General features: G+C 39.0%; 1 protein-coding gene and 1 non-coding gene across 2 annotated transcripts in view; both read right to left on the bottom strand.

Moving 5' to 3' along the window:
* Positions 1-24575, bottom strand: part of PER3 (period circadian regulator 3) — a 94795-nt gene that overhangs the window by 25492 nt on the left and 44728 nt on the right. The window contains exons 14-16 of the mRNA XM_058304736.2: positions 17664-17796; positions 17087-17208; positions 16660-16833 (exon numbers count right to left, since the gene is read on the bottom strand). Of these exons, the coding sequence (XP_058160719.1) occupies positions 16660-16833; positions 17087-17208; positions 17664-17796 (429 nt within the window). The remainder of the gene's footprint in view (positions 1-16659; positions 16834-17086; positions 17209-17663; positions 17797-24575) is intronic.
* On the bottom strand, positions 14969-15075 carry LOC111759535 (U6 spliceosomal RNA). The gene has a single exon (XR_002793489.1). It is a non-coding gene; the product is annotated as a U6 spliceosomal RNA (small nuclear RNA).

Genomic DNA, 24575 nt, shown 5'->3' on the forward strand with positions numbered 1-24575 from the left:
CACATATATGTGGAAATTAAACAACATACTCTTAAATAACCAATGGGCCAAAAAAGAACTCACAAGGGAAATTAGGAATTATCTTGAGGTGAATGAAAACATACCAAAACTTATGGGATGCAGCAGGGTAGTGCTGAGAGAGAAATTTATAGCTTTAAAATGTTTACATTAAAAAAGAAGGAGGGAAGCGGATGTGGCTCAACTGGTAAGAGTGTCTGTCTACCACATGGAGGGTCCAGGGTTTGATCTCCAGGGCCTCCTAACCTGTGTGGTAAGCTGGCCCATGTGTAGTGCTATTGTGCACAAGGACTGCTGTGCCATGCAGGGGTGCCCCCGTGTAGGGGTGCCCCCACATGCAAGGAGTGTGTCCGGCAAGGAGACCTGCCTAAGTGAAAAACGTGCAGCCTACCTAGGCATGGTGCCACACACATGGAGAGCTGATGCAACAAAAAAGAGATGCAGTTTCCCAGTGCTGCATGGATGCAGAAGAATACACAGCGAATGGACACAGAGAGCAGACAACAGGGCGGGAGGGAGAGAAAGAGAGAGAGAAAGAGAGAGAGAGAGAGAGAGAGAGAAGGAAAATCTCAAATCAGAGACCTAACCTCACAACTGGGGTACCTAGGAAAAGAAGAGCAAACAAAACTAAATCCAAAGTGACAAGAAGGAAAGAACAAAAATCAGAAGGGAGATAAGTGAAACAGAGAATAAAAAATAACAGTGAATCAACAAAACAAAAGGCATTGTTCTTCAGAAAGATTAATTGACAAAACTTAAGTTAGACTGAGAAAGATAAAGAGAGGTTACAAATAACTAAATCAGAAAATGCAGGAGGAACACCATTACTGACCAGAGAAATAAAAAGGATTGTAAGAAAACAATATGAACAACTGTATGCCAACAAATTAGGTAATGTAGATGAAATGGAAAAATTCCCAGAAACACATAAACTACCTACACTGACTTGAGAAATAGATCTCGACAGATCAGTAAGTAGTAAAGAGACTAAATCAATAAATCAAAAATTTCCCAGCAAAGAAAAGCCCAGAAGCAGATGGCTTCACGGATGAATTTTTCTGAACATCCTAAGAAGAAATAATACAAATCCTGCTCAAACTTTTCCAAAAAACTGACAAGGGGTCACTTCTTAAATTGTTCTATGAGGCCAACATTACCCTAATAACAAAGCCAGTTAAACATACCATTAGAAAATTACAGATCATTATCTCCTTTGCAAAAATCCTAAACAAAATACTAGCAAACCAAATCCAACAGCACATTAAAAGAATTATATATCATGATCAAGTAGAATTTATGCCATATGCAAGGGTGGTTCAACATAAGGAAATCAATTAATATAATAGATCACATTAATATAATGAAGTTAAAAAAATACACGATCATCTCGATGCAAAAAGCATAAAAATTCAGCACTCTTATTTGATTTAAGAAACATTCAGAAAACCAGGAATAGAGAACTTTCTGAACATGATAAAGGGCATATATGAACAACCCACAACTGGCACCATTCTCAACAGTGAAAAACGGAAAGCTTTCCCCATAAGGTCAGCAACAAGACAAAGGATGCCCATGGTCACCACCATTATTCAATACTGTACTGGAAGCTATTGCCAGAGCAATGAAATCACAGCAATTTAGGAGTAAAACTTAAAGGTATCAATCTGTCTCCAAGTAACTAAAATGGAAGTTCTTACCAGAGCAATGAGACAAAAGAGAGAAATAAAAGGCATCCAAATTGGAAAGGAAGAAGTAATAATTTTCCTATTTGCAGATGAGATGATTCTACATAAAAAGACAAACAAACAAACAAAAAACAACCTCAAAAATCCAAAAGGTTACTGGAACTAATAAACAAATCCAGCCTAGCTGTGGGATACACAATTGTGGCAGTTTGATATTATTTATGAATCCCCCCAAAAGAGAAAAATTATGTTTGCAAATTAGTCTGTTCCTCTAGGTATGATACCCCTTGATTGTACTAAATAAAAAAGTTTTAAGTTTCCTTAATAAAAGATTAGGGCTTTGATTTGACCACATCAGTAGGGCATGACTCAGGGTTGAGTCCCTGCCCCCTTTGTGGGCTGATATTAAGGGACACTCACTAAAATAGACAGGAAGAGAGAGAATAACACGAGAGAGGAGAGAACTTTTGTCAGTTTTGATCCTGGAGCCCCAGCCAGAGATGAGCCCATTTGCTTAATAATTTGCAGTTGAAGAGAAAAGAGCAGCTGAGTAGCTGATAAAGCCTGGAAAGAAATGAGCCCTATGCCAGACTGATATAGGAAGCCCTGAGAGATGAGCTTTACGCCAGCCTACAGCTGAGATTGGAAAACGTAGGGACCATGGACCCTCAGGAAGAAGGAAGGAGAGACAGGCAGAGATCACCTGCCACCTTGCTTCAACATGTGCCAATTGACTTTGGTGAGAAAGCAGCCTTGAGTTGGACTCTTTAGAGTCTTGTAACTGTAAGCTTTGACCCCAAATAAATACCCAACAGATTTCTGGTACTTTGCATCAGCACCCCTTTGGCTGACTAATATAACCATCAACATGCAAAAATACATAGTGTTTCTATATACTAGTAATGAACAATCTGAAGAAGAAGATTCCATTTACAATGGCAATTAAAAGAATCAAATATTTAGGGATAAATCTAACCAAGGCTGTAAAAGACTTGTATACAAAAAAACTAAAAAAATTGCTAAAAGAAATCAAACAAGTCCTAAGTAAATGAAAGCAAATTCCATGTTCATGGATTTGAAGACTAAATATTGTTAAGATGTCAATCTACCCAAAGCAACGTACAGATTCAACAATCAAAAACTTGATTCCCCAAAATTCTGACATCTTTCTTTGCAAAAAATGGAAAATGTAATCATCAAATCCATATGGAAGGGCAAAGAACCCCAAATAGCCAAAGCCATCTTGAAAAAGAACCATAAAGTTGGAAGACTCACACTTTCCAATCTTAAAACTTATTACAAAGCCTTAGTAATAAAAACAGCATGACACTGGCACAAGGACATATACAGCAATGGAATCAATCTGAGAATTCAAAAATCAAGCCTCACATTTATGGCCAACATTTTTTTTTTTTTTAAAGATACATAGATCACACAAAATGTTACATTAACAAATAAAGTAGGTTCCCATATACCCCACTCCACACACCCCCCAGGCCAAATGATTTTTCACAAGGGTGCTAGGTCCACTCAATTGGGCAAGAATAGTCTCTTCAGCAAATGGTACTGGGACATACACATATACAAAAGAATGAAAATGGACCCCTACCTCACACCATACACAAAAATTAACTAAAAATGGATTAAAGACCTGAATATAAGAACCAGAACTATAAACCTCCTAGAAAAAAACATACAAAAGCATCTTTAGGATGCTTAGGTAATAGTTTCTTAGACTTTACACCCAATGCACAAGCAATAAAAGAAAAAACAGATAAATGGGACCTCATCAAAATTTTTAAAAACTTCTGTACATTAAAGGACTTTATCATGAACAAAAAGAGACAACCTACTGAATGGGACAAAATATTTGAATTCCCCCTATCTGATAAGGGTTTAATATCAAGAAGATATAATGGAGTCCTACAACTCAACAAGAAAAAGACAACCCAATTTAAAAAATGTACGAAAGACCTGAATAGACATTTCTCCAAAGAAGATACACTTCTGGCCAAAAAGCACATGAAAAGGTGCTCAACAACATTAACTATTATGGAAATGGAAATCAAAACCACAATGAATTATTTCACAACTATTAGAATGGCTACTGTTTTTTAAAAATGGAAAATTACAAGTGTTGGAGAGGATGTGGAAAAACAAGAACACCCATTCATTGTTGGTGGGACTGTAAAATGATGCAGCCACTGTGGAAGACAGTTTGGCAGTTCCTCAGAATGTATAAAATCACTGTATGATCTGGCAATCCCTCTAATAGGTACATATGGGACCGAACAGATATTGGCACACCAACTTTCATAGCAGCATTATTCGAAATTGTCAAAAGATGGAAGCAACCCAAGTGTCCATCACTGACAAAAAGATACACAAATTGTGGAATATATATGCAATGGAATCTTTTTCAGCCATAAAAAGGAATAAAGTTCTGATACATTCAACAACATGGATGAAACTTGAAGACATTATGTTGAGTGAAATAAGGCCAGACATAAAAGTTTAATAGAGTTGAAACCAGAATACACATTACTAGAGGCCAGGGTGGGGATAGGGAATGTGGAGTTAATGCTTAAATTGTACAAAGTTTCTATGTGGATTGATGGAAAAGTTTGTAATGGATGGTCATGACTGACCAAAGCACAGCATTGTGAGTGTAATTAATAACATTGAATTATATATCTGAATGTAGTTAAAAGGGAAATTTTAGGTTATACATATGGTACTAAAACAAAAGTTTAAGTAAAAATAAAAAACAAAAAACAAAGCAATGTACAATGCAAACAATGAACCTGATTGTAAAGGATGGACATTAGTTAATACAGTAAAATTATAAAAATGTTCTTTGATGCACAGGGTATATGGTCATGGCAAATGGATTTTGAGTTCTGGGCCATGTCCATGGACCCTACCTTGGAATCTGTGTCCCTGAGTGTGATGGAGCTGGACTCAGATGTGACTTTTCTACACATGCCTCTTCTGTCACTTTTACTGAACCAGTGGTTGGTGCTAGGGATGGTGTATACTCAGGGGACTTGAATCTCTGGATTGCCCATGTACCAGCTGGGCCCTGAGCCTCAGCAGAGTTGCAACCCCTACTCTCTTGTTTGTTTGACTTACTCAGGTCAGCTAACAGGGAGGTGAAGATGGTCAACCACCACACCAAGGAACTGAGAGTGCCTACAACTGGAAGCAGGAGAATTGCATCCATCAGCCTGTGTGGAATCTAAGCCCCTTTTCATATAGAGGGGGACTGGACATCACCATCCAAGGGTCCACAGAATGGAGAAATAAAATATGGACTACAGTAGACTTACTGATATTCTACTATAAAACTATTCTGACTAGTAATAGAAGAAATTGTACCATTGATGTGGAGAAAAGTGGCCACAGTAGTTGCTGAGGGCAGGGAGAGGGAAAAAGAGATGTGATGAGGGAGCATTTTTGGGACTTGATGTTGTCCTAAATGATACTGCAGGATCAGATGCTGGACACTATATATCCTTCCATAACTCATTGAATGTACTGGGGGAGAATGTGAACTACAGGGTAAACTACTATCCATGTGGTGCAGCAGTGCTCCAAAATGTGTTCACTGAGTGCGATAACTGTGCCACGATGATAGGGGAGGTTGTTGGTGTGGGAGGAGTGGGGTGGGGGAATGGGGGGTATACAGGAACCTCTTATGTTTTTTATAATGTAACCTTTTTGTGATGTGTGTATCTTCAAAAAAATATAATTTACAAAAATGATGGGGGTGGGAGGGTGGGGACTGGGTTATATGGGAACATCTTATGTTTTTTTTAATGTAACATTCTATGTGATCTATTAGTTTTTCTATTAGTTTTAATTTAAAAAAAGCGTTTAAAAACACGTTCTTTCATGAATTTTAACAAATGTACCACACTAATGCAAGGTATATAGGCTAGTATATGGGAAGTCTGTATTTTATGCATGATTTTTCTTAAAAGAAAAAAAGATGTTTAGTAAATTCTCCTCCATTGCTGTCCATCACCTGCTAATTCTCATTCACCCCCCTAAAGAAAATCACTCTTTTCATTTTCTTATATATTCTTTGAGTTTCTTTACACATATATAAACAAATGTGAATATAGACTATTATTATCTACATTTTTACCCAATAGGCATATAATACATATACTAGTTTGTACCTTGTTTTTTTCATTTAACAATACTCCTTGAAGAACTTGAACAATACACAGCTCTCATTCTCTTTTACATTGCATAGAAATCCGTTTTATGTATGTACAATAATTTATTAAAGTAAGCACCTGCAAACGGGCTTGGAGTTGTTCCTTATTTTTAAATTATAAAAACTGCTACATGTTTCATAATTATTTTTAAATGAAAAACTTTGATTGGATTTGTTGTAACGTACTTTATGATTTTCCCATTTAATTTACTCCTTAATACTTAGATATGCTTTTTTTGTCTTTATTTTTTTTTTACTGTTACATTAAAAAAATATGAGGTCCCCATATACCCCCCACCCTCCTCACCCCACTCCTCCCCCCACAGTAACCTCCTCCATCATCATGAGACATTCATTGCACTTGGTGAATACATCTCTGAGCACCGCTGCACCTCATGGTCAATGGTCCACAACACAGCCCACACTCTCCCACAGTCCACCCAGTGGGCCATGGGAGGATATATAATGTCTGGTAACTGTCCCTGCAGCACCACCCAGGACAACTCCAAGTCCCGAAAATGCCTCCACAACACATCTCTTCCTCCTACTCCCAACTCCCAGCAGCCACCATGGTCACTTTCTCCACATCAATGCCACATTTTCTTTGATTACTAATCACAATAGTTCATAAATAGAATATCAGTAAGTCCACTCTATTCCTCCATCCTGTGGACCTTGGAATGGTTGTGTCCACTCCACATCTATACCAAGTCGGGGCTTAGATTCCACATGGATGCTGGATGCAATTCTCCTGCTTTCAGTTGTAGGCACTCTTGGCTCCCTGCTGTGGTGGTTGAACTTCTTCACCTCCATGTTAGCTGAGCAGGGTAAGTCTAATAAACCAGAGTGTAGGAGTTGTAAGTCTGTTGAGGCTCAGGGCCTGGCTATCACATAGTCAGTCCAGAGATTCAGGTCCCCTGTGTATACACTAAACCCCAATGCCAATTACAGATCGGGTAAAAATAACAGGAGAGGTTTGTGAACAAAGATCACATCTGAGTCCAGCTCCATCACACAGAAACACAAACTCCAAAGTAGGGCCAACTGAGATGGCACTGAACTCCATCTGCTATGACCACAGAACATGTGAGTCTCTGTAGTCCTCAGAAGAACCAACACCTGAGGTTGTATCTATTTTATCTGTCTCTGGGACTCTGCTGAGGTGGGCATAAGGGCGACCCCTTTGATAACCTTCTGGCTCTTTTTGGAGACTCATAGCCATATAAACTCATTTGTCCTTTCCATTTCCCTCTTTTATTCAGATCAAAAAGCATTTTTAACTCCTGGTATTATGTATAGACTGAGAAATTCTGCTGGTCTGAGCTGACCCTTTTATTCAAGGTCATTTTCTAGTTACATCATCAACTGGTACTTGGTAGTAATTCCTCGGTGTCAGGGAGGCTCATCCCGGGGAGTCATGTCCCACGCTGGGGGGAAGGCAACACATTTACATGCTGAGTTTGGCTTTGAGACTGGCCACATTTGAGCAACACAGAGGATCTCAGGAGGTAACTCTTAGGCACCCTGCAGCTCTAGGCCTTGTTCTTATTCCAGGTGCAGAGGCTCACAAGCATAGTAATTAGTATCAAGGGCTCACTGTTGGACCTTCCTTCTTTTTTGGTCTTTGTCGTTGCACTTGGGGGATTGCTGCTGTTCCTTTAGGGACTGTGATAGAGCTCCCCTGGCTAGGAACTCAGCACTCCCTCAGTTGTTGTTTTTAATTGTAACCACTATGAAAATATCCAAACATTTTTATGTACCCTTGATATATACCCTGTAGAACTCCCTGCCAACCATGTGTCCCCTGTCAATAACATCCCACACCAGTATTTCTCCCCTGCCATTGTTGAACCTCTCTGTGATCCAAAACTTCTTCAAAAATGAAGCCCAATATATTGCCAGGTTCCATTAACTGTACAATGGAATATAGTGATGAGTTTAAAGGTTAGATACAGAATACATATTAATTTAGAAAAATTAAGGTAAAAATAAATTGGGGTATCAAAAAATTAAAAAAAGGAAAAGCTTTGTTTTTGATGTTTAGCCTTCCATCACTGCAATAAGTGTTGCCCTGTATGCAAATTGGCAAGGCAACTTCTTCTGTCTTTTCCTTAGTGTCTATGTCCTTTCTTTCCCTCCTAATTATTAAGCTCATCTTCACAAAAGTTTTAGATCACAGTATCTCATATATACAATATAGAGTACTCCCACATATCCAACATAAAACCCTTTTCCCTTCCACAGCAATAATCTTTCAGCTGACACCTACATGGGTGAAATCTATGATAAGCTGGAGGTAAGTATTTGTATAAGCAAGGGATAAAATGGGGGCATAGGGTTACTTTTGGGTGGGGCTTTGCGGGCTTGAGGGGGGCTAGGGATGGGAGGATGGGTAATATTGCCCAAGAAATTGGGGGGAGGGTGGGGCAACATATGAACATAGGAAATTGTCAGATATTTGGTTGAGAGTATAATGCTGAGAAAACTTTTTCAAAAATATAATAAGGAAGGTTACCTGTTTAAGATGCTTAAAGGAGATAATCTGATGTAGGACAGGCTTCGAGGGAGTGTGTGAGTGCTCATTTTGTCATAGTGGGTTATATCATTGGATAGAAACCCATATAATGAGAGTGAAGGTATACCCACATCCTGGGGAGGACTGATGTTCTGAAATAGATATGCTCTTTCAAGCACAAAGGATTCTACGGTGGAAATTGTACATCCATTCTACCTCTCCTCTGCTGTGTGCCTCCAGGCAGTTTGGGCGGGGCTGCCCCAGTCCACTTCCAAAGTGGGCTCTCACTATCCTAAAACAACACTGCAGATACAGGGCTTCTGCTTCTGGCCAAATGAAGCCACAGAGAATGGGTTAATATTCCTGTCTAAAAACAACTAAAAAAATAAATAAATAAACAAATACATGAAACAACAGGTTTCAAGACACTGAAAATCAGGTAACAAAGAACAGTGATTTCTCTGAGCCAGGAAACAAATGAGGTAATCGCTAGAATTGCCTGAGTTTCCTGCCTTGACAGAGTTTCCAAGGTCAGGAAGGGAGAAACCAGGTGGATCCTGGTGGACTCCCCATGTTGAAGAGGCAAAGCTAAGAGTCCTGTGAGACCAAAGTGACTAAAGTTTTCAGGGCACAGTACTGGAGAGGAGAGAGCTGCAGAGAGAGACCGCGCCAGAAAGCTAGAGATCCCGTTTTCCACCACCCCGCAAGTATTCAGAGTAGTCACCAGTGTATTCATGGGAGGAAAGAACCATTCAAAATCAGAAGGAACAATAACCAAAAGCACACATGAAATGGGCAATGGTGCCTATTCCCACCAGCTAGATTGGACTACCTCGTAACTCATGGGCCCTGGGTAGAGTACTCAAAGTGACTTTGCCTTGGTATCAAAGAGTAATTAGACTAGGAAAACACACTGATCTAGTGTCCACCTAACAAACCTTAAAAGCAAAGCTTAAAGGATCACTCTGTTTCCAAGTAACTTAAACTGGACCCAGAATAAAGCTCAGGGATGTTTATAGAACATAAAAATATCCAGCAATTACTTATTGTATATGGTATAAAAAAAAGTTACCAAGCATACAATAAAGCAGGAAAAGACAACCCAAAAATAAGGATAAAAAAATCAACCAATGAAAATGGGAGAGTAGGAAGTTTTACAAATTCCTCCCTCTACTAGAAAAATGAGCTGGAAAGAAAGAGTGGAATTAACTAGGTGGTAACCCTGGAACCAGAATAGACATTTAGAACAACTTCAGGAGTGCCAGAGGAAGGGAGAGGCTATTGAGAGTTCAGATTTTGCAAGTGAAAGTACAAACCAGTGACCAGCCCCCACTGCTCAGCCCTGATGCAGCAGCCACAGAAATGGCCACAGCAACAGCTGCAGCAACATGACATGGATTCAAGAAGCCACTAGCTGGGACCAGGACTAGCAGAGAAGACCTTCTCCTCTAAAAGCTGGGGTTGAAGCTTGAGGTTATTTTGTGGGTTTCCTGAGGGCCCAGTATAGTCTACCATGGCACTTCCAATCATACTTTTTTATTTTTAGTCACTATCTTAAAAGACAATACAGAGGGGCAAGACATCATAGGTTTGGGAACAGAACTAGGTTCAGAAACAAGGAAATGCAGTAAGGGGCTTCTAAATAAAAACAAACAAAAAACAAAAAAAATCCCACGAACCTATGACTGACAAAGGTGTGAGAATTAGTGGACAAGGACATTAAAAATTATTGTAACTTTATTCCTTTTTAAAAAAGACCCAAATAGAACTTCTAAAGGTGAAAACTATGTGTGAGATGTGAAAAATGCTGAGTGGGAATAACAGATTTAATATTTTCAGAAGAAAATATTAGTGAACTTGAAGACAGCAGTAGAAACTATACAAATGACACTTTAAAAAAATCTAAAAAATATAAAATGAACAGATCATCAGTGAATTGTATGAAAATTCAAGTGGATTATATATACGTAATTGGAGTCCCAGGAGAGGAGACAGAAAGTGGACAGAAAAAAGACCTGAACAAATAAGGCAGAAAATTTCCCAAGAAGCTTAATGAACTCTGAGCACAAGAAATAAGAACACCACATCAAGGCACATCATAATCAAATTCTTCGAAATCATTTTATGAAGAGAGAACAGACAAGTGCACATACAAAGCAACAAATTTAGAGGTTACAGTAGATTTCCTTTCAGAAACAATGCAAAAAAGATGACAGTGGAACATCTTTAAAGTACTGAAGGATAGATACTGTCAACCTAGAATTCTATACCCTGCTAAAGTATCTTTTTAAAATGTAGGTGAAATAAAGATATTTTCAGAATTTATCATGAGCAGACCTACACTACAAAAAATAGAAAAGGATCTCCTTCAGGCAGGAGAATGATACCAAATGAATCTACACAAAGGAATAAATAGCACTGGAAGATAGGACTACCTGGGTAAGTACTTAAATCTACTTAAAAGATAATTTACAAAAACACAAATAACAACAGTATAGTGTGGGATTTATAACACATGTAGAAGTAAAATGTGTGTCAATAATAGTATAAAAGGCTGGGTGGAGAGAAATGGTATACCATTGGAATGTTTTTATGCTGTATGTGAAGTGGTATAATATCTTCAGAAGGTAGTCTGTAATAAATGCATACCATAAACCTAAAGCAACTACCAAAATAGAACTCACTTTTAATATGGTAACACATATAGGTTAGAAGTAAAAGGGTGGAAAACAACATAACATGCTAACAAGCAAAAGAAAAGTACAGTAATTATATTAATATAAGACAAAGTATATTTCAGAGAAAAGAATATTTCATAATGACAAAAGGATCAATTCACTGAGAGGACATAATCCTAAACATTTATGCACAAAATAAGAGCTTCAAAATATAGGAAGCAAAAACTGATAGAACTGCAAAGAGACAATCCACAACTGCAGTCAGAGATTTCAAGACCTCTCTTGCGGGAGAACAAGTAGGCAGAATGGCAGTAACGATAGAGACGACTTGAACAACACTGCCAACCAATCTGACCAAACTGATAGATATAAAACAATCAACCCAAAATAGCAGAGTAAAGATTCTTTTCAAGTGCACACAGATCATTTACTAATACAGATCACAAGCTAGGCCCTAAAATAAGTTATCAATAAATTTAAAAGGGTTAAAGACATGTAAAATATTTTCTCTGGCCATGGTGGGATTAAGTTAGAAATTAGTAACTGAAAGGTATGCAGAAAATCCCCAAATATGTGAAAACTAAATAATACCCTTCTAATACAATGTATACGTCAAAGAAGACATCAAAAGGGTATTAGGGAAGTGGATTTGGCTCAACAGATAAGAGCGTCCACCTACCACATGGGAGGTCCAGAGTTCAAACCCAGGGCCTCCTGACCCATGTGGTGAGCTGGCCTACGCACAGTGATGATGTGCACAATGAGTGCTGTGCCATGCAGGGCTGTCCCCTGTGTAGGGGAGCCCCACACACAAGGAGAGTGCCCTGCACGGAGAGCTGCCCCATGCGAAAGAAAAGCGCAGCCTGCCCAGGAGTGGCACCGCACACATGGAGAGCTGATGCAGCGAGATGATGTAACAGAAAGAGACACAGATTTCCAGTGTTGCTGACAAGAATGCAAGTGGACACAGAAGAACACACAGCAAATGGACACAGAGAGCCGACAAAGGGAGGGGGAGAGGGGAGAGAAATAAAAAAGAAATCTTAAAAAAAAAAGGATATTAGATAGTATTTTGAATAGAATGAAGGTAAAAACCTAATATGTCAAAGCAGTGTAGGATGTAAAGGTAAAAGGAAAATTTGTAAAACAAATTTACCTGTATTAGGAAAGAAAAAAATGTCTCAAATCAATATCTTCAGTGTTTATCATAAGAGACTAGAAACTAGCAATTTAAAACAAAAGAAAACAGGGAAGTGGACTTGGCCCAGTGGTTAGGGCGTCATCTAGCACATGGGAGGTCCACGGTTCAAACCACGGGCCCCCCTGACCTGTGTGGAGCTGGCCCACGCGCAGTGCTGATGCGTGCAAGGAGTGCCCTGCCATGCAGGGGTGTCCCCCGCGTAGGGGAGCCCCACGCGCAAGGAGTGTGCCCTGTAAGGAGAGCCACCTAGCGCGAAAGAAAGTGCATCCTGCCTAAGAAGGGTGCCGCCCACACGGAGAGCTGCACAACAAAGATGATGCAACGATAAGAAACACAGATTCCCCTGCCGCTGACAACAAAAGAAGCGGACAAAGAAGATGACGCAGCAAATAGAACACAGAGAACAGACAGGTTGGGAGAGGGGGTGGGAAGGGGGAATGGGAGAAAAATAAATAAAATAAATCTCTAAAAAAAAAAAACAAAACCAAAAAAACCCAAAAGTAAACAGAAAAAAGAAAATAATAAAGAACAGAGCAGTGATAAATCAATGAAGTGGAAACAGAAAAACAACAGAGTAAATCAAAGAAACAATAAGCTGGTACTTTGGGAAAAGCAATAAAATTGATAAAATTTCAGTCAGAAAACTTATCAGGAAAAATGAAAGAAAACCCAAGTTACCAATTTCAGAAATCAGAGCTGTAGCAACAGTATAGATCTTATAGATATTAACAGGGTCACAAGAGAACATTATGGGGGAAATGGATGTGGCTTAAGCGACTGGGTTCCTGTCTACCATATGGGAGGCCCTGGGTTGATTTCCAGGGCCTCCTGGTGAAGGTGAGCTGGACTGCATGGTGGAGAGCTGAGCTGGTGCAGCAAGATAATGCAATGAAGGGAGATGCAGAGGAGGGACGGTGAGAGATGCAGGAGACCAGGGGGATGAGGTGGCTTAAGCAATTGAGAGCTTCTCTTCCATGAGGTCTCGGGATCAGTTCCCAGTGCCTCCTAAAGAGAAGACAAGAAGAAAAAACAAGCAGACACAGAACAATGTACAGCAAATAGACACAAAGAGCAGAGCAGACTACAAGTGCAAACAACGGGGGAGGAAGGGTTGGGAGAGCGAGAGGTGGATAAATAAGTAAAATAAATCTTTAAAAAAAAAGGAGAACATTATAAACAACTTTATACCAAGAAATGTGACAACTCAGATGAAATGGACCAGTTTCTTGAAAGACACAAACTAAGTTCACTCAATAAGAAGCAGAAAACCTGGATAGCCCGACATCTATCAAGGCAATTGAAACTGTAGTTACCAATTTCTCCATGAAGGATACTCCAAGGCGAGATGGTTCATTTGTGAATAGAGCAAGCATGTAAGAAAATAATACCATGTCTACAAAAACTCCTTCAGAAAACTGAAGTGGAGAAAATAATTCCCGATCATGCGGCCAGCATTATCCAGATACCAAAACTTGGTCAAATCATTATTAAAAAAACCAAACGAGAAAGCCGCAGAACAATAGCTCAGACAAAAACAGATGGAAAAATTATTATGAAAATTTTAGCAAAGGAATCCAATAATATATAAAACAGATAATAATAATGATCAAGTGTGGTTTATCCCAGGAATGATAAGATAGTTTAACATGTGAAAACCAATCGTAATCATATTAACTAAAAAAGAAACAAGTAAAAAAAAGAAATAAAACATGATCATCTCAACAGAGACAGATTTGACAAAATTCAACATCTATTTCTGAGAATGTATATTATGCAGTTATTGGCTGCAGTGTTCTCTAATTATCAATTAGGCCAAGGTGGTTGATAGTGTTGTCTAAATCATCTATTTCTTTTCTCATTTTTTTGTCTAGATGTTTTATCAACTGCAGAGACAGGGATGTTAAATTCTCCAACTATCATTACTGAAAGTCTTTTTCTCTCTAATTCTTTCAAATTTTACTCCCTATCTTTTGAATCTGTGTTATTAGGTGAACACAAATTTAGGATTATTACATATTCTTTATAAGACTGTCTCAAAGTCTACTTTAACTATTAATATAGGCAGGCACTCTAGCCCTCTTATGATTATCGTTTGAATTATGTATCTTTTCCATCCATTTACTTATGACACATTTGTGGATTTATATTTAAATTGCACTTTGCAGGCAGCACTTTGTAGGTCTTGGTTTTTTATGAGATCTGACAATTTCTGCCTTTTAACTGAAGTGTTTAAACCATTTAGCCCCTTTTATTTAATTATTGATAAAGTAGATTTAGTTAGAGCTTTCCTATTTTTAAATTTTAAATTTTTATTAGAGAAATTGTGAGCTTACAGAATAACCATGTATAATGTGCAGAATTCCCATACATCAACCTACCACCAAGTCCTTGCATTATTGTGGAACTTTTGCTACAAGTTATGAAAGAATGTCAGCAAAATATTACTGCTAACTATGGTCCAAAGCTTACATTTGGTGTATTTTCCATAAACTATCCTATTATTAATACAATGAATTAGTATTGTACATTTGTTATAGTTCACAAGAGAACATTCTCATTTTATACTGTTAATCACAGTCCATCTTCCACCACGCGGTTCACTGTGTTATACAGTCCCATGCCTTGTACAATCCATCCAAAGGATACAAAAATATAGAATGCTACATAAATTTGTGTGTTACCCCTGCTCAAGGGCCATGCTAATCTTCTCTGTATCATTCCCATTTTAGTATATGTGCTGCCAAAGTGAGCACTAGAGCTATTATTTTATTATTTATATGGTTTGTCATCTGTTTTTTTTGATGTTGTTGCTCTATTCCTTCTTTCCTGCCTTTTTCTGGGTTATTGAATATTTTTTAAAATTCCACTTTATCTATTGACTTGTTGGCTAATCTTTGCAAGTCACATTCTCTTTTAATTAGATCCTGCTATAGTGTCAAAAACATCTAAAATGGCAATGACTTCTGGAGAACAACTGTCAATATGTGATTCCCTACTCTGCCGCTCATTTGCTGTGTAACTCTGAGCATGTCAAGTTACCTAACCTGTCTGTGCTTTAATTTTTCTGTATATAAAACAAAGATAACATCTTGCAGATAAATGCATGTGTGATCGTGGTTCTCAGTCTCAACTCACTATTAAAGTCAGGGTGTAAACTGAGGAAATATGAGCTTCCCAGAAAGTCAAAGACCGATATTACAGTTTAAGAACATCTGGGCTCCTTGGAAAAAAGATGTGGCCTTGAAGATGATGAAAATGGCTTAAGATAAGGAGAAACTATTATCTGCAAATACTTCTTCAAAGGAAAGCATACAGCTTTTAGTGTAAATTCTCTCAAAGTAGTAATATAAGATCAGAAAATAGAAATAAAAATCATAGGCATGGGTAAAAAAAAAATTTTTTTTATATCTGGTGAGCCTCTACCTTAAATGCATGGTGTCTTCTGCAGCTACATGCCCACATTAAGAATACAAAGTGTCAAGAAGAGGAACACTAAAATATGGGCATCTGCCCCAGTCTGAGGTGCTAACTAAATTCTAATGAAATTTTGTATCTTTGGCTAATTGAACTACAAATGCAACCTAATCTCAAAATAGTTGTAATTGCTCTTTCTGCCAATCCACAGTCCACCTAAAGATACTATAATATCTAATCTCTTAAAGGTTACTGTGAGAATTAAATGAGTTAAAACCTAAGAAGAACCAAGGACAGGCACAACATACAGCAACAGCTCAATACACGTTAATTTATATGCCAATAAAGACTAGCAAAATAAATTACATATAATCTGAAAACCTGACAACACTTTTGTCATCATTTCTTCAGCCACCAAATCATTACAAGTAAGGGAAAAGTGAAAATGAGAGGAGGCAATAAAAAGGAAGAAGAAAACATTCTACTTTAGAATAACTTACAAAGTAGTTACGTTGTTAAAGCAAGAGGGATTTAAAACACTGTATTCATAATCAGACCAAACAAAAATTTGAATGTTTATATGATCTATTTAGTCAAAACTACTGTCAAGCTTAGAAACAAACATTCTTTCTAGGTCAGCCACAAAGTGACATAGTTCAGTCCCTTTAGATACTGCATGAACAATGGCTAATACCAATTGAGGGCTTACTACTATGTACTACAATGTATTGTTCTAACTGCTTTACATGTGTCAACTGATTTGATGGAGAATTATCTAAGAAATAGAGTTCTAAATATAAAACCAAAGTCAACATATTTCTACAACACTGTAAGTGGACTAAGGAAAAGCATTTATACATTAGAAGTTGTAACTAAGTCAGCAGTCTTAATGACTTCCACTCTCCAGAGCTGTCACATGGTACCTGACTCTGGCGGCGGGGCGTGGACCATGGTGCTGCTGTAGCTGCACTGGCTGACGCCTGACACCCAGCTCAGTGCCCTGGTGGACAGGGTCCGGGGAACACCTTCCTCAGTGTCTGTGGATGGCCCAGGGGTCTTCACTTCTGATGCAGCCATGACAGGGGTCTGAGAAACAGCTGGTGAGAGAAGGGAAACCGGCAGTGGGAAAAAAAAACTTGAACAGGAAATTTACATCAAATACCCACCCCCAAAAATAGTATGGAAGTTTATAACTGGAATATTAAAACCTTGCTACAGAAAGGAAACATGAAACAAAGATTATCTGTGATTACAGAGAAGTAATTAGGGACAGGAAATGAAAAAAAAAAAACCCAGATGAGTGGATTTGTAATAATTCTTTTTATCTAACGACAAAGGGCCTCCTGTCACCTGGCAATGCCTTGATATCTGCCTTGTGGTTTTGCCTGTCATCTTCTGAGGATGAAGATGTTGTATTTGTACAGGATATACACTTTCTCTTCAAAGCTGGAATGTTGTAGCTCTTCAGGTATCTGCAACAACATAATCAGACCATGCGTTCTTGTCTGTCCTTGACTTGGCTGTTGCCCACCTCTGTGCATTCCTGACGCCACTTATGCCTGGGATACTTGGTACTTTCTTGTTACATGAGGTTTCCCTGACCTCTTCTGCATCCTCCATAATGGCCACTGCACTGCTCTTAGATGTAGTAGGCACTTCTTAGATACCTACTGGTTTATAGTGAAAAATCAAGACAGAACAGCTTTTTTTTTTAACTAGGAGTTACTGGAGAATGAACCTGGTACCTCGTACAGGGGAAACAGGCATTCAACCCTTGGCCTACATCTGTGCCCTAGAACAGCTTTAAAAATTGTATGAAGGCTTCCCAAAGAAAACATATTAAAAAAAAAAAAAAAAAAAAAAAAAAGAAAAAAAAGAAAACATATTTTTGGAAAAACTAACATTTATCAAAACTTGTGTCTCATACCTGATAATACTGTCAATACAGTTTATTTGCTGATAAGATGGATTATGTTGATCTTTTCTCAAATCCTCACAAGACTCAGTGTACATGCTATTATGTTTTAGCGTCTGGAAAGAAGAAAATGCCTTCTGCTGATCTGAAAGACAAGAAAATGATGTGCAATCACAAATATTTAGAATATAATTAAGAACATGCACTTATTTAGCAAAATTAAATCGTGGTATTTTATGACCTATGCATTCAATAGAATGCATTCAGTAGAATGCAGTTACTGAAAATGAGTGCAGGTCTAAATGCGCTGACCAAACGATGTCCACAATATATAAGGTGAAAAAAATAAGGCACAGAGCACATTACATGTAAAATCACACAAATAATTACATTGGTCCTTAAAAAATAAGGCATGAAATAAATGTTTCAGGCAAAGATGATCGAAGAATGAAAACAATCAGATGAGACTGGTGGGGAACTTTAAAACGGAGGACTGGGTGGATGCTACCTGTATACCTGACCAACTGAAGCATCACTAGGAGGGGACGACCAAACGGCACTGCCATCGCAACGTAAAGCACACAGCATGCCCTGTGTTGAGCATGTGAACCACAGAACGTCCTGTGATGGCAGAGTGGTGGCACACCTGTGCTGTTTAAAATGGCGGCCACTGGTCATGTGTGACATTAAGCACTTAAAATGGGACCAAAGGAACTGCGGAAATTAAATTTTATTTAGTTGAAATTAATTTAAATGGCCAAATGTGGCTAGTGGTTAACATATAGGACAGCATAGGCAGAAAGAGAAGAAAAAAGGCGTCCAGGTTTGAGCACTGAATACTTAAGACTTAAGGAGAGAATATGCCAATAAAGAATACCAAGAAAGACCAGCCAGAAGAAACAAGAAAATACTGGAAAGTACAGTGCCACAGAAGCCAAGAATGGAAATAATGTTAAGGAAGAAATTAATTGTGCCAAATATTGCCGACAAGCAGAGTTATAAACGTTAACTGCTGTTGCTGGTAGTATTAATAGAGGTCATTTTTTGCTGGCTTAGGGAAGAGGGTTATCTATTTACAGGGGGCATTATGACAAAATGATTGCTTGGAATAACTTCCACTCATACTAACTTTTTAAACTTTTAATTTGAAATACTTTCAGACTTAAAGAACTGCAAAAATATGAGTTCCCATATACCCTTCACTTAGCTTCCCCTCATTTTAACATCTTATATAGTTAGTATATATTTTATATAAAGTGGGCAAAACTAAGAAATTTAGTGTAGTACAATATTATTAACTGAGTTATTGACTTTATTTGAATTTCACCAGTTTTTCCACTAAATGCCATTTTTCTGTTCCAGGATCCAGCATCTCATTGAATTCTGTTGTCGTGATTCTTTCGACCCCTCTACCCTGTGACCGTGCCTGTGTCTTTCATAATGTGGGCATTTTTGAAGAGGAAAGGCCAGGAATTCTATAGACTGCCCCCCAGCCTGAGTTACTCTGACACCTTCTCCTGACTAGTCTGGTGCCTGCACTTTGGGGAACAGAATCTAGGGGGCGCTTCATCCTCAGAGCAGCTCACCAGGGCGGGACAGATTTATGGCTGCTGTGCTTGCCCCGGCCACTGGCTAAGGTGCTGCCTGTTAGGTTTCTCCTTCGTAAAGTAAGTATTTTACAGTGTCCTAAGTAATGTAAACAATCAATGCTTTGGAAGAATATTTGAGAAACCCTACAAATACCCTACTTTTCCTTCTTATTATTTTCTTAACTTTTACCTACTAATTTCACTAATTCACTGGAGGACTTGCCTGCAGCAATTATTACTGTGGAATTCAATGGCGATTTTCTACTTTCCTCATTCCTTCTACATTTATGAGTCAAACTTCTTTTGTAAGGAAGAGCTTCCTTCCCCCCTTTATTATATGCAATCATTTATTTATGAGTACGGACTCATGGATAGTCACTTTATTGTCTGGGTTTAATTCAATGTTATTTTATTTTGTTGCCAAACTGCTCCAGGTTTGGCCACTGGGAGTACTTTCAAGTGGTAGCCCATGTCCTTTTTTGTCTTGAGCATGTCCTTACTGTCTCGATCTGGTGCTAGGTATGTTCACTGCTAAATGTCACTGCTTCTAGGTCCTCTCACTGGACAGAGTTGGGAAATATGTTTTTAGTTGGTATGTATGTATACATTAGTACATATAATAACTTGCATATACCTCCCATGCATCCTTCTATTGGTATTAAACAAAAAAGCCACAAATTCATATGATACCTTTAACTCCAACGAGCAACAGGGTTCATTCTGGCTTTCCCTCTTTGCTCATTTGTAACATCTTTCCCTAACAGTGGGGAACCTGGTTATCATTATCTATAATACACGAAATTATTTGTTCACTCCTAGTATAAGCAGAGAATAGTTTCGGAATTTCTAACTCACACTCAGGTGAAGAACAAACTTAAGAACTAGATTTCAAGTTTGTGCATATTTTTATTTTGTATTAAGCCTTGGGGTGTCTGTGCAGTCAAAACACTCTTTTCCGGGAAGCAGATTTGACTCAACGGATAGGGCGTCCATCTACCACATGGGAGGTCCAGGGTTCAAACCCAGGACCTCCTTGACCCATGTGGAGCTGGCCCACGCGCGCTGCTGATGTGTACAAGGAGTGCCGTGCCACGCAGGGGTGTCCCCCACGTCGGGGAGCCCCACACACAAGGAGTGCGCCCCATAAGGAGAGCCGCCCAGCGTGAAAGAAAGTGTAGCCTGCCCAGGAATGGCACTGCATACACGGAGAGCTGACACAGCAAGATGACGCAACAAAAAAAAAGAGACACAAGATTCCCATGCCACTGACGACAACAGAAGTGGACAAAAGAAGAACACGCAGCAAATGGACACAGAACAGACAACTGGGGTGGGGGGTTGGGGGGCAAGGGGAGAGAAATAAATAAATAAATCTTAAAAAAAAAAAAGAGACATAGATTCCTGGTGCTGCTGACAAGAATACAAATGGACACAGAAGAACACACACTAAATGGACACAGAGAGCAGACAACTGGGGGGGGTGGGTGCGCAGGGAAGGGGAGAGAAATAAAACAAAAACAAAAACAAAAAAACAATCTTTCCCAAAGGTTAGCTCCTTTCTTCCCTGTGCCCTGGGGTGTCTTTATGCCATTCATCTGTAAAATAGTTAGGTTCATCTGTCACAGTCTACATACTGTCTTGGGGTCAGGCATACGGATCTACAGGTTTTGACAAATGCACAGGGCTGTATATCCACCATCATAGGAACAAACAGAACATCCATCACCCCAAAATTTCCCTCCACCTGTCTCTTTGTAGTCAACCCCTCCCCCATCCAAGCCTACCAAATAATAATTCTAGATCTAGAGTATTCCAGAAGAAATGCTTTTCCAGCATGGAGCCATACAATATGTGTAGCTTTTTGGTTCTGGATTCTTTCACTTAGCAAAATGCATTTAAGATGCAGCTATACTGCTGAGTAAATTAAGTTAATTTATTTTTACTGCTGAGTAGCAGTCCCATGTATGGATACACAGTTTTTCTATTCACCTGCTGAATGACGTCTGGGTTGTTTCCAGTTTTTGAGAAACATGAATAAAGTTTAATAAACATGTTTATTTCACTTGGGTAAATAATGTGGAATTGCTGGTCATACAGTGAAGTACATTTAACTTTATAAGAAATTGCCAAATTCTTTTCCAAAGTGGCTGTACAATTTAGCACTACCTCTAGCAATCTGAGAGTTTCAATTACTCTGTTATCTCTGCCAACACTTGGTACTGTCAGGGCTTTTGTTTTTAAAAATTTAGCCATTTTAACTTGCCTTTGCCTAATGACTAATGAAGTTGAACATATTTTTATATGCATATTTGCCATCTGTGCTCTAAAATGCTTGCTCAGATATTTTACCTTAGAAATTGGGTTGTTTTCTTATTAAATTCTGAGAGTTCTTTATGTATCCTGGATACAAGTTCTTCATATTATAGGTAAAATGGCAAACACTGTGTCTTTTTCATTATCTTACCAGTATCTTTCAGAAGTTTTAAATTTTTATAAAGTCCATTTACTGATTTTACATCCTTAGATGGTGCTTTTGATATCATATTTTAAAATGCTTGCCAAATCCAAGATTTTCCCCTAAGTTTTCTTCTAGAAGTTTGTAGTCTTAAAGTTTTACATTTAGGTCTATTTATCCACTGACTTGACCTTGCAACTTTACCAAAAACAGACTGACTATATTTATGCAGGTCTACTTTGCAAATCCCAGTCTGTTTCACTGACCTATTATCTTTTTACCAGTATTTAGTCTTAATTTAGCCTTCTAAGTTTTATTTTTTTAGATTTATTTTATTTATTTCTCCCCACCACCTTGTTTGCACTTGCTGTGTCTGTTCATCTTCCTTGTTTCTTTAGGAGGGAACTGGGAACCAAACCTGACCTGATACCTCCAATATGGGAGGGAGGCGTCTAATCGCTTGAGCACCTCCATTCTGACTTCTTTTGTGTCTCTCATTGTGTTTTTCTTCTTGTGTCTCTTGTTGCGTCAGCTTGCTGCATCTGCCCATTGCATCAGCTCACTGTCTTGCTCTTCCTCTTTAGGAGGCACTGGGAATCTCTGCTCCCTGCTTTGCTGTGTCTCTCATTATGTTTTTCTTCTTGTGTCTCTTGTTGCATCAGCTTGCCACACCTGCTTGTCGTGCCAGCTTGCTGTCTTCTTTAGGAGGCACTGGGAATCAAACCAGGGACCTCCCATGTGGTTGGTGAGAGCTAAATTACTTGAGCTACACGTATTTCCCTCTCATAAGTTTTAAAACCATGTAGTGTGAGTGCTCTCCAACATCTTTTTCAAAATTGTTTTGCCTATTTTAGTTCCAGTTTTTCCACATAAATTTGGGAATCGGCTTGACACAGACAAATAATTTTTCTGAAATTTTAACTGAAACTGTACTGGATATATAAAATTTACAAATAAATAAAGTAGGCAAATTCATAAATACAGAATCTGTGAATAATGAGGACTGACTATATATATATACTTGATTTTGGCCAGGGCTGTAACAAGTTGGACTTCTGGAGCCCTGGCCACACAATGTAAGAAGCCCCACCTGGATGAAGAGTGAAGTGAACAGCGAGAGGTGGGACCCACGCTGAAACAAACAGGGACACGACAGCTGCACACTGAGGTGGGGGAAGTGAAACTATGTCAGTTAGCTACAAGAGCTCATAAAAGAGCACTTTAGAATCACTTTGGGCCATGACAATGGGCTCGGTACCCTCATTTCCTCACTTCCTGTAAGCTAACTTCTTACTACAGCATAATAAGCAATTGTTGTTGTTCCTTATTAATGGCCTTGACTTATAAAAAGGTTACATTATATTTCCCTTCCTCTCTGTTTTCTGAAAGAGGCTTGTGGAATTGGAATTATTACTTCCTTAAGCTTTGACAGAATTCTCCAGTGAAACTATCTGGGCCTGAAGTTTTCTTTGCTGAAAGGTTTTAAACTTCAAAATCAATTTCTGTAATAGATGTGGGACTGTTTTAGTAGCCTGTTTAATTTTTTCTGTTTAAAGACACCTTATTTAATATATATTGTTGATTCATTAGCACTGAACTCATGGCTAACAGCACCATAATTCTTGCCTGAATTAAGCTCATCTAATGTGTTTTTTCTGTAAGGCTCATCACAGCCTTCTTGTGCTTAAGAACACTAGATAGTACTTTAGCACTAGGCTGGGGGTGGGGGTGGCATTTTAAACTGCAAAATCAACCAAACCCACAAAGATGAAAAACATGTGGTACTAAATATGCTGCAAAAAGGACACTTGTTTACAGTGTAAGAACTGAAACTGGAAGGCAGAGGAACACCTTGTTCAACCTAGCTGGGAAAGTGCACATCCGGGGACTCATTTTTTTTTCTGCTCTGGCACATTAGCAAATGACCTCAAAAGGGCTGTGAGAATTGATCTGGGAGTTCTGTTGTGTCCATATAACAGGCACATGTTCCTTGTCAGCACACAGCCAAGGAAGATGGGGTAGTCAGCTGTGCATCCTTGACATCACCATCATCTTCAGACAACCACAGCTGGCATCATTTTTACAGTCACAGACACCAGGGGCCCCAGCAACAAGTGAGATCCCCACTAGCGGTGATGCACCTTCTGCGGTTGATCTTTCTCTCATCAGTCTCAGCAATTCAGAGGACCCTGTTGTCACATGGCCAAGGCAGCAGCTGATGCCATAGTTACCCATTTCTTCTTCATTGAGTTCTCAGAGTTTGTTTCAGGTAATTGGTCCATTTCATTTAAGTCATCAAACTTATGGACACAGAGTGTTGTAGTCCTTTTAGCACTGAGGGGGTCTGCAGTAGTAAGACCACCTCTTTAATTCCTAATATTGGTAATTTGTGTTTCAAGTTCAATATAAATTGTTTTTTTTTAAAAATATTTATTTATTTCTCTCCCCTCCCCCCACCCCAGTTGTCTGTTCTCTGTGTCTATGCGCTGCGTCGTCTTCTTTGTCCGCTTCTGTAGTCAGCGGCACGGGAATCTGTGTCTCTCTCTTTTTTTAAAGATTTATTTCTCTCCCCTTCTCCCCCCCCACCCCGGGTTGTCTGTTCTCTGTGTCTATTTGCTGCATCTTCTCTGGCTGCTTCTGTTGTTGTCAGCGGCACGGGAATCTGTGTTTCTTTTGGTTGCCTCATCTTGTGTCAGCTCTCCGTGTGTGTGGTGCCATTCCTGGGCAGGCTGCACTTCCTTTCGCACTGGGCGGCTCTCCTTACGGGGCGCACTCCTTGCACGTGGGGCTCCCCTATGCAGGGGACACCCCTGGGTGGCACGGCACTCCTTGCATGCATCAGCACTGCGCATGGGCCAGCTCCACATGGGTCAAGGAGGC

Source organism: Dasypus novemcinctus, chromosome 9 (assembly GCF_030445035.2).
Source record: "Dasypus novemcinctus isolate mDasNov1 chromosome 9, mDasNov1.1.hap2, whole genome shotgun sequence".
Taxonomy (NCBI): Eukaryota; Metazoa; Chordata; class Mammalia; order Cingulata; family Dasypodidae; genus Dasypus; species Dasypus novemcinctus.